The 12,012-nt window shown below is 42.3% G+C and overlaps 1 protein-coding gene across 1 annotated transcript in view; it reads left to right on the forward strand.

The window, feature by feature from the left end:
* Positions 1–12,012, forward strand: part of LOC126355358 (collagen alpha-1(XVIII) chain-like) — a 586,377-nt gene that overhangs the window by 536,238 nt on the left and 38,127 nt on the right. Inside the window, exons 22-23 of the mRNA XM_050005652.1 lie at positions 1,867–1,992; positions 5,457–5,562. Of these exons, the coding sequence (XP_049861609.1) occupies positions 1,867–1,992; positions 5,457–5,562 (232 nt within the window). The remainder of the gene's footprint in view (positions 1–1,866; positions 1,993–5,456; positions 5,563–12,012) is intronic.

A 12,012-nucleotide genomic window follows, 5' to 3' on the forward strand; every position in this document is an offset into this window, starting at 1 on the left:
CCGCAGAGGAAGACAAAGCGTGTTAAAAACGCTCCACGCATCCAATCGCATCCACCATAACTGAGTATAATAAAGGCTGGCATGATCAAATAATAGAATATTACACATAAATTTTACGCAAGTTTTCATGGACAACTTTTGACACAGTTGACAACCGTTGGATGGTTCAACCCTTTTTTAAGGAAATTGTGCGGGTGCAACCTCGTTGAATGTGATCAATCCTTATGGAGTGTAGTGTGGCCGCAATTTTTGCGCTGATATACAGGCTGAAACCACTAGGGACCGTTCAAAACAATTCGACGAAATCTGAAAGTGATCTGAAGTAGAAAAGGATTTTAAGCTTTTTCACCCCTCATTTTTCGCTTCCTACTGTTGCATGTGCTCATGGAGGGGATAGTAGGGGATGGGGAGGGGACGGTGATATTGATACACATGTGAATAACGTGGTAGAGGTCTAGGACCTCGATAGAGCACACGTTTGTTGAGCATATTAAAAAAGATGTTAGGAAGAACTCCGCTTGCAACTAGCAAAACTGTTTTTTTGTTAAAACACAACCGGTTTCGCGGTTTAAAGCTGCATCATCAAGTGCAACCTACACCGTAAAAAGCAAAGTACACATTTAATAAAGGAATGTCTAAAATATACTCACAGCTTTAAAAGATCATAGTCATACCCATCGCTCCTAACTAGTCAAAATTTATTATTCAGAGAATATTTTCAACACTATGGCGAACAAAATGTAAAGAAGACGTGCTCCATTCATTAAAGTTTGCCAGCATCTAAAAAGAAAATCGAAAATATTTTATGGTGAGTGGACGCTAAAGGTTTTTAAAAAGGAGCCGGATTGGCGTTTAAAAAATTGTTATTGCTAACACGATTAGTCGCGGCACTATGCAAATTACTGTGTGCACATGATACTCTCCACATAGTTTTTCGCATAGTAAAATTGGAGCACGTCTTCTTTTCCTTTCGCTCGCAATAGTATTGACGATATCTGAACAGTAAATTTTGACTAGGAACGATGGATATGTCCATGACCTTTTACCGCTATGAGTATCTCTTAGACGATCCTTTATTAGTTTTAATATCTACAAAATGTGGTGCCACTGTCATTGCCTTTTACTTTGTGGGTTGCACCTGATGATGAAACTTTAAGCCGTGAAACCAGTTGTGTTTTAATAAACAACAAATTTACCACTGCATACATGGCTACACTCCATACAAATACTTTCAGGAACGACATCCTGACGCTTAAATCTATACTCGATGTTAACAAATTTCTCTTCTTCGGAAACGCTTTCCTTGCCATTACCAGTCTACATTTTATATTCGACCATCAGCAGTTATTTTGCTCCCCAAATAGCAAAACTCCTTTACTAGTTTAAGTGTCTCATTTCCTAATGTAATTCCCTCAGCATCACCCGACTTAATTCGACAACATTCCATTATCCTCTTTTTGCTTTTGTTGATGTTCAACTTATATCCTCCTTTCAAGACACTGTCCATTCCGTTCAACTGCTCTTCCAAGTCCTTTGCTGTCTCTGACAGAATTACAATGTCATCGGCGAACCTCAACGTTTTTATTTATTCTCCATGGACTTTAATACCCACTCCGAATTTTATATATACATATATAAAACAAAAACTGTTTCACGCAGGAAAGACCAGGCATTTCAAATATACGAAAATCTAAAAATCTAATTTTTGAAGCCCACTTGCCTTCCGCCTCCCCTTATGTACTACAGGTAGAGTATGTCGATTGGCGTTAAATCGCTCGGTGATTTTTGGTTATAATTCTTCGATAGTGGCCGAATTATACTTCCACTCAGCAGGGATGAAACGTAATGACGTCTGTGTGTTCACAGCTGAAGGGCGACAAGGGAGACCCCGGTGTGGGCTTACCGGGCCCTCCTGGACGCCCGGCGCCGCCCTGCAACTGCAAGACGGCCTACATACCCGTGCCAGGGCCCCCGGGTCCTCCAGGTCCGCCGGTGAGTCTTCAGTCACATCACGCTCTGCCACTCATCATCCTCCTAGCCTGCGCGGTGTGCCGCATTGAGCGCGCTTTGCAAGCTACTTATGTGGTGATCAATTTATTACATTAGCTAGTTTGAGTAGCTATTCTGCACTAGTACAGTTATTGATTATCAACAGTTTACTTAAGTGTGGCATTTACAATTAATAAAATTGAAAACATTAACTGTTACAACTGTAACAATGTAACAGAAGTATATGATTATTGATTTTATTTCAACAACGTTTATATGTTTTGGAGCACAACTAAACTGATAGTACCATGTGGTTAGAATTAAAATGTAGTTACTCACAGACGTCCAGTGTGGGCTGTAATTATCGTATGACAACGAAACTAAGTAGATTTGCTAATATGTTAATGCGGACCCAATTTACGCTCGAAAAACTTAGTTCCAGTTTTGATCTCCAGGTGGCGATTGCGCTCTACAGCATGTCGTCGACGTCTCCAGTGCTCACACTGAACGAACTGCGTAAGCAGCTGTTAGTAATAAAATCAACATTATGGCTTCCTTCCTTGTTTAACCCATTCTACCCACGTCCCATTCCTAATTCATTACATATGGAAACATTTCTATGCGTCTTTCTTGCATTCACAGCGCCAGATTTGCACCTGGTGACCAAAACTGGAACTATTTTTATCCACTGTAAATCGGTTCCGCTCTGACGCATTAGAATATCTATTTAACTTCCCTGCCACACAGTAATTGCAGCCTACACTTGATCTCTGTGAGTAGATCCAATTTATTTATAACGACCTGGTTACAAAGTCGCTTAATAACTGATTCTAGAAAGATTGTACCAAAACAGTTAACACATTTCTACCACTCCCAAAGAATGAAACCACAATAGTAACATATGTCTTGGATTACTTTGTTATCAGTTCTTATCTTGACTCTGGATGTATTTTACTCTAGTAAGTCTGTGCATTCCTGCACCAGACAGGTCAAGTCAGGTTTCTATATTCAACCATAATTGTGGCTTTCACGCTATTAGCACAGGAGAGCACATAGTGATGTAATGTGTGTGTGTGTGTATGTGTGTGTGTGTGTGTGTGAGAGAGAGAGAGAGAGAGAGAGAGAGATTGTCGATAGTCAAAGTATTGATCAACCTCCTAGTAGAACTTGTAATGTCTCACATTATATATTACTTTATGTCCACACGACGTTACATGTGACTGACATTTTTTTTAGTTACAATGACCATTTTTTGGTTTAAACAAGTTCTTAAGAAAATTAAGAGATATGAATCACGTGCTAACGTAAATTTACGTAAGTGGTGTTAGAACATGTTCTCTCTATCTGTCTATCTGTTTCTCTGTGTTTGTCTATGTGGCGGGCGGGCGGGGGGGGGGGGGGGGGGGGGGGGGGGAGCGTGAGTTGTAACTGGGTGTTGTATTATTGCCTTGAATGTAAAAAATTTAAAAATTTCTGAACGAAGTTTTCGTTGACAAAGTGTTATGTTATGCAGAAAGGAGGTGCTGGGAGTCTGATAATGTGGGTGGATTTCAGTTCCTTCCACAATTCTCTTTTTTAGATCTGTTGGCATCGTCTTGTACCTCCACGTTCTTTCGACTCTCTTTGACTGTATGTTCAGTATCAGGAACGTACTAAGCATAGGAGACTTAATCGTATCTACGTGTTCCTTTCTTCTGGCACTAAAATTTGATCCACGTTCTAGCAGTAACAATTATCATAATTAAACTTCTAAATCCCTGACTTACTGTGTATTTGGCAACATTTACTGGTATTAAGTATGTATTTGACCTGTAAACGATGTTGCTATGAACATTTATTTTCACATTACAGCTATGAAATAAATTTGCAATTTTTTATCATACGGTTTCTGCGAAAAGAATACTAACATCCTCGATTTTCCAGAATGAATTTTCACTGTGCGGTGGAGTGAGCGCTGATATGAATCTTCCTGGCAGGTTAAAACTGTATGGAAGTAAAACTGTGAGTCGTGTTTGGTTAGCTCAGTCGGCAGAGTATTTGTCCGTGAAAGACAAAAGTCCCGCGTTCGGACTGCGTTGGACACACAGTTTTAATCTTACAGGAATTCAGTCCTGAATTTACTTCATCGTTTTGTTGCTGCTGGACACGATTCCTACAAGGCATACAAGGAATATTCTTCAGGACTGAAAACGCTTTACGAAAACACTGGACTACCAGTTTCTATCCAAAGATGAATCTCAATAATTATTTGCTTGTTGTTGCTGTTGTGGTCTTCAGTCCTGAGACTGCTTTGATGCAGCTCTCCATGCTACTCTGTCCTGTGCAACCTTCTTCATCTCCCAGTACCTACTGCAGCCTACATCCTTCTGAATCTGCTTAGTGTATTCATATATTGGTCTCCCTCTACGATTTTTAACCTCCACGCTGCCCTCCAATGCTAAATTTGTGATCCCTTGGTGCCTCAGAAAATGTCCTACCAACCGATCCCTTCTTCTAGCCAAGTTGTGCCACAAACTCCTCTTCTTGCCAATTCTATTCAATACCTCCTCATTAGTTATGTGATCTACCCATCTAATCTTCAGCAATCTTCTGTAGCACCACATTTCGAAAGTTCTATTCTCTTCTTGTCCAAACTATTTATCGTCCATGTTTCACATCCATACATGGCTACACTCCATACAAATACTTTCAGGAACGACATCCTGACACTTAAATCTATACTCGATGTTAACAAATTTCTCTTCTTCGGAAACGCTTTCCTTGCCATTGCCAGTCTACATTTTATATCCTCTCTACTTCGACCATCAGCAGTTATTTTGCTCCCCAAATAGCAAAACTCATTTACTACTTTAAGTCTCTCATGTCCTAATCTAATTCCCTCAGCATCACCCATCTTAATTCGACTACATTCCATTATCCTCGTTTTGCTTTTGTTGATGTTCATCTTATATCCTCCTTTCGAGACACTGTCCATTCCGTTCAACTGCTCTTCCAAGTCCTTTGCTGTCTCTGGCAGTATTACAATGTCATCGGCGAACCTCAGAGTTTTTATTTCTTCTCCATGGATTTTAATACCTACTCCGAATTTTTCTTTTGTTTCCTATTATTTGCTTAAGCCCACGATAAAAACACTACCGATGCTACAACAACACTGTGTGTCCACATTGTCGCCACGCCAGAGTGCGCTATATAACGCAATTTCTGCTGTCTTACGATCTTCACTATGTCCACTGGTGCTGACAGCAGTAAGTTGCATTGAGAACAAATCTTTGTGTCAGGCCATCAATACCATTAGGCATTCTTGATCATGGAATCATGTAATACGAAATATACTTTCACGACAAAGTCATGGATGACACGAAACGCATGATACAATAGTGAATTCCGCTATAGCACAATAAGTGATGCTGGTTGCTGCAGCTTTGGTCCTAAAAGAGTGCAGATAACTGAGATTTTTTTCTGTGCAGGGTCGCCCTGGACTGTCCTATGAAGGGCAGAAGGGGGAGCCAGGGGAACCTTGCAGGAACGGCTTCCGCTTCCTGCAGTACGACGACCCCAGCGCTGGCAATACAGGTGAGATAGTCAGTGAAATAGATTCTCTTGACCCGTGGCATTTTCATGACTTACGATCCAACAGCACAAAGTCACACACTATCTGAATCTTGCCTCGGGTATGGATGTGTGTGGTGTCCTTAGGTTAGTTAGGTTTAAGTAGTTCTAAGTTGTAGGGGACCGATGACCTCATATGTTAAGTCCCATAGTGCTCAGAGCCATTTGAACCATTTTTGATCAAATGATCCCGACACCTATCAGTGGACATTAATTTGGTATGGGTCCATCCTTCGCCACATCACGGCATGAACGCTGCAGAGGACATTTTCAATGAGATGTCTGAATGTCTGTGGAGGAGTCGCAGCCCATTCTTCCTCAAGAGCCAAAACTAGAGAAAGTAGTGATTTTGGGCGCTGGATATGGAGCGAAATCGACGTTCCAAGTTATCCCAAATTTGTTCCGTTGAGTTCAGGTCGTGGTGCTTGGCAGGTCAGTCCACTTCAGGAATGTTATTGTCTAAAGACCATTACATCACGAATGCTGATTTATGACAGGGCGCATTGTCTTGCTGTTACAGTCATCTTCTCCGAACTGTTGCTCTACTTTGCACAGTACACATTGCTGTAAAATATGCTCATTGCTCATTTCCTTCCGCATTTAGTGTTTTCTTAAGCGTAATAAGGGGACCACACCCTAACCGCGAAAAACATCCCCACACCTTAAAACCACCTCATCTGAACTCTCACTGCTGGCACTACACATAATTGCCGGTAACGTTCTCCAGGCATTTGCCAAACCCAAATCCTTCCATCAGATTGCCACAGGATATAGCATGATTCGAGTCGAAATCACTCGTTTCCATCACCTCAAGCATGGCTTAGTGCTGACAACATAAACGTGTGGTTTATGAGGAGCTGCTCAGCCACTGCACCCACAGTCACTGTGCTAGCTGGACTGCTGTAGCACTTCCGCCAGTACATGAGGTCTGCCTGAGGCTGGTTTAGTTGTGGTTCTTTCTTCGTGTTTCGACACCGTCAAACCACAAACAGTCGACTTCGGCAAATTTAGAAGAGTTGAAATGTTGCTGATGGGTTTGTTACTCAGCTGAAATCCGCTGACTAGTCCACACTGGAGGTTACAGAACTCTTCTGACCAACCAACTGTGCCATTACGGCCTCTCTACTGACAATACAATACTTCCCGCCACGTTTTGTACTGACGGGTTCGTCACTCGTGACGTCTAGTGGTCAATTCCGTATTACACCGGGGTGTTCGTATACTCTTGATCAGATAGTATACTTCCCTCAAACTTATTACATATTTTTAACTGCGTACTCCTGGGAATGAAAAATTACATCTAGCTGCTGGTGAATCTTCTGGGTTGTATCATTGCGGTCCGTAAAGTTTTTTTGTTCCTAATGTTTCGTCCAGAACTTTGTTGAACATCTTCAGAGGTGCTCTTGGTTACATTTAGTCTTGCTTCCTGATGATTAGGACATCGAAGAGCAACATAAGTCCTTTGAAAAGGGGTTGTAATCGGCAGAGATGATCCTTGTCAAAGGTGAAACATAAAAACCATCGCATTGTCGAGTGTTGAAAGATCGTTCATGCATCGATTGCGCAGATCTGCTGACCATATGTCATTAAGTTGCTTGGTTTCTTCTTTTCTGTTAAAATTGTCCGCCAGTTTATATCTTTCGATGACTTCTCTATAAAATCTTTTACAGATGACCGTCCGATAGTTAAGTTTCATTCCTGTAAATGATTACCTCTGGGGATCGACTTCCAACCCGTCAGTCCAGGAGTACCTCTGATGATGTTCAGCGCAAGTCTGGACGAAACGTCAGAACCAAAAAAGTTATGCTGACCACGAACATACAGCGCGTAACACTCACCAGCAACTAACCTGTCGCGGAATCCCTCATTGAATGATCAGAAACACAACTCCACAATTGCCTTGCCCTCTTTCCACAGTGTACCTATTCTTATTCCGTAATATATGAGTCGTTCTATATGGGAGACAAAGCGTCTTATGCCTCGGGGATTGAAAAGTAAACGTAGTTTCTCCTCCTGTGTTTCCTTTTCTGTGGTTAGTCCAACCTTTCGTTTCACTTAAGTATTTTTTTTTATATTTTACTGTCGCCGAATCTGGCCAGCTGAAAATCTCCTTGAATTACTTCAATCCAAAAAACAAGTCCACGAAATGGAAATGAGCGTATCGCATTGTGCGCCGGGGCAACTACTTATTGCATTCGACGCCACATTGGGCGACGTGCACGTCGGAGATGGAGATGAAATGATGATGAAGACAACGCTACACCCAGTCCCTGAGCGGAGAAAATCTCCTGCCCCAGCTGGAATACAAACCCGGGCCATTTGGCGTGGCACTCTGCCGCTCTGACCACTCAGCTAACGGTGGCGACAAGTCCACAGATTTATGGGAGCGAAGAAATCAGGAGGACTGAGAGAGCCTAGTACGTCTGTAGTCCTTATAACACTTAGTTTTGAGAAAAAACTTAGGCTGACAACCATGATATACAACCTAAGAAGCGTGGTGAGGAACAAACAGCTAGTACGATGATTAATTTGTTAGAGCTGCCTCAACAGAAATGGTATTTTCCGAAAAGAACGTGAGGCAGGTAATAACAGTCACATTACTGTACCATTCTTCCTCTGCGTCTTCCTATCTTTACTTCTTTTATCATCTGGCCTTTACTCCTTTGTCAGTGGAAATTTCTCACTTAACGTGACATTTACTCTAAGCTGCGGCGTCTAATAATGATGCGAAGTTCAGAAGAACGCGAAATCCTGAAGATGGGCTAAAATTTACAGACGCGCGAAATTTGGCACGTACTTCGATGCGAGATGCCTTTAATAGGTTCCACAACGAAACATTGTCTCGAAATTTGGTAGAAAATCCGAAGAAATTCTGGTCGTATGTAAAGTACACAAGCGGCAAGACGCAGTCAATACCTTCGCTGCGAAGTGCCGATGGTACTGTTATCGACGACTGTGCCGCTAAAGCGGAGTTATTGAACGCAGTTTTCCGAAATTCCTTCACCAGGGAAGACGAATGGAATATTCCAGAATTTGAAACACGAACATCTGCTAGCATGAGTTTCTTAGAAGTAGATACCTTAGGGGTTGCGAAGCAACTCAAATCGCTTGATACGGGCAAGTCTTCAGGTCCAGATTGTATACCGATTAGGTTCCTTTCAGATTACGCTGATACTATAGCTCCCTACTTAGCACTCATATACAACCGCTCGCTCACCGATAGATCTGTACCTACAGATTGGAAAATTGCGCAGGTCGCACCAGTGTTCAAGAAGGGTAGTAGGAGTAATCCATTTAACTACAGACCTATATCATTGACGTCGGTTTGCAGTAGGGTTTTGGAGCATATACTGTATTCAAACATTATGAATCACCTCGAAGGGAACGATCTATTGACACGTAATCAGCATGGCTTCAGAAAACATCGCTCTTGTGCAACGCAGCTAGCTCTTTATTCGCACGAAGTAATGGCCGCTATCGACAGGGGATCTCAAGTTGATTCCGTATTTCTAGATTTCCGGAAAGCTTTTGACACCGTTCCTCACAAGCGACTTCTAATCAAGCTGCGGAGCTATGGGGTATCGTCTCAGTTGTGCGACTGGATTCGTGATTTCCTGTCAGGAAGGTCGCAGTTCGTAGTAATAGACGGCAAATCATCGAGTAAAACTGAAGTGATATCAGGTGTTCCCCAGGGAAGCGTCCTGGGACCTCTACTGTTCCTGATCTATATAAATGACCTGGGTGACAATCTGAGCAGTTCTCTTAGGTTGTTCGCAGATGATGCTGTAATTTACCGTCTAGTAAGGTCATCCGAAGACCAGTATCAGCTGCAAAGCGATTTAGAAAAGATTGCTGTATGGTGTATCAGGTGGCAGTTGACGCTAAATAACGAAAAGTGTGAGATGATCCACATGAGTTCCAAAAGAAATCCGTTGGAATTCGATTACTCGATAAATAGTACAATTCTCAAGGCTGTCAATTCAACTAAGTACCTGGGTGTTAAAATTACAAACAACTTCAGTTGGAAGGACCACATAGATAATATTGTCGGGAAGGCGAGCCAAAGGTTGCGTTTCATTGGCAGGACACTTAGAAGATGCAACAAGTCCACTAAAGAGACAGCTTACACTACACTCGTTCGTCCTCTGTTAGAATATTGCTGCGCGGTGTGGGATCCTTACCAGGTGGGATTGACGGAGGACATCGAGAGGGTGCAAAGAAGGGCAGCTCGTTTTGTATTATCGCGTTATAGGGGAGAGAGTGTGGCAGATATGATACACGAGTTGGGGTGGAAGTCATTACAGCATAGACGTTATTCGTCGCGGCGAGACCTTTTTACGAAATTTCAGTCACCAACTTTCTCTTCCGAATGCGAAAATATTTTGTTGAGCCCAACCTACATAGGTAGGAATGATCATCAAAATAAAATAAGAGAAATCAGAGCTCGAACAGAAAGGTTTAGGTGTTCGTTTTTCCCGCTCGCTGTTCGGGAGTGGAATAGTAGAGAGATAGTATGATTGTGGTTCGATGAACCCTCTGCCAAGCACTTAAATGTGAATTGCAGAGTAGTCATGTAGATGTAGATGTAGATGTAGATGATTCGTAACAGTAATCGTATATTTTTCGCTGATTGCTCTAACACGAGGAAGTGTAACGGTTCCACTTCCCTTTAAAACATACGAATTTGATCAGACAGAAATGATTAACAGAATTTTTTGCACATTTCCCTAACTGGAGAAAAAAAATCTGTTTTGAATCTGTAGATAAGACCCTCAATAACACATAACAAGATGTTTTAAACTTAATTCTGCAAAGGGAGATATGAGTGACTTCCATATGAGTAACAAAACACGGATTATTCAGTGCAACTCTAACATAGTATCGTGACGCATGGATCTAGTACCATGAGACACTAAGAACTACCTGTGAGTAACAAGTGACAAAGCATTCAAATTCAAGAAGCACTATCTCCGCCAAGAACAAGCTTCCTTGTAGCGTAGTTGGACAGCAGTAATAATAATTTTAAAAAACACGAACGTTCCGCAAGTCATCAACAGACATATGATGCCGAGTCGTACAATATGCTTCTCTAGTTTCGTACTTTTCATCTACTTGGTGGACATCGTCGTCGATGATACTGAGTCCGAAAATGATACCTGAATTCTGCTCAAGGCTCTACTAGATCGCAGGAACTGCGGCACTCAACATAGGAAAGCCACTAAAGGGAAACAGAGCAACTGCAGCTGACTGAGGACGTACTTTTCCGATCAGTAACGACAAACTTTCACTCTGGGGCAGCTTCCAACTCAGTAACGAAGACGATACTCCAAATAGTCAACGACACAGCTAAGGAAAGATAAACTTTTCAACATCTCTGTACATATGAGAATTAACGACTACCTGCAGCTTAGGTGCAAGGAAGACTGAATGGTCTGGGAATTTTTGAGCAGCCATGTCACAAGGGGGCAAGTCCAGATTAAACCGAGCAAGACGGAACTGCGTCGGTTGGGAGCAGGAAGAAAGCGATTGTTTGTAGAGACCAATGCCCATGTTTCAATGTGCTCTGGGCTCAGCTTCTCATACAAGAAATAAATTCTTCACCGGGACCACTGGTGTAAAGACAAAGTCTGAAACTAATCTGTCTGATTTTAATGAATATATCACTCACATGTGAAAAGATTGCAAGGCAACATGATATCTGCTAAGTGCGCCACTATTACCATTCACTATCGGTCACAAATCACGACACACTGCAGAATTTATACTATCACGGCGTACGTGAGTGGGTGTTTCCAGAAAAGATTTTCGCTCCGCAGTGAAGGATGCGCTGCCTTGTAACTTCTTAGCAGATTAAAGCTGTGTGCTGCACCAGGATTCGAACACGCAACTTTTGTCATTGGCAGGCAAATGCTCTACTGAATGAGTTGTCCAGGCACGACTCATTGCCCGTCGACACATCCTTATTTACGTCAATACCTTTCTCCTAGCTTCCAAACTTCACAGACGTTCCTTATGCATTGTAGGATTAGCACTCCTGGAAGAAAGTGTATTGCGGAGTAGTAGCTTAGCTACAGCCTGTGGAAAGTAAAGTTGCGAATGCAGGTCGTGCTGGGAGAACTCAGTCGGTCGGACTTGGGAGAAGATATATCTGAAACCCCACTGAGCTAGTTAAGCGTTGCGAAAAAAATATCAAAAGGGATCACAAAATACTGACTACTGTAGAACGGTTACACGGCTATTCAGAACTGAAGGCCAAGCGAGGTACTGCAGTTGTTGAGGCACTGGACCCGCAGTATAAATCTTCGTCCGACCGTCCAGATGTAGATTTTCGTCGTTTCCCTAAATCAATTAAGATGAAAGCCGAGATGATTCACGTGAAGAGGAGACGGCCCCTTTCCTGTTCATCCTTGTCCT

The sequence above is a fragment of the Schistocerca gregaria genome, chromosome 3 (assembly GCF_023897955.1).
Source record: "Schistocerca gregaria isolate iqSchGreg1 chromosome 3, iqSchGreg1.2, whole genome shotgun sequence".
In the NCBI taxonomy this organism is placed as follows: domain Eukaryota; kingdom Metazoa; phylum Arthropoda; class Insecta; order Orthoptera; family Acrididae; genus Schistocerca; species Schistocerca gregaria.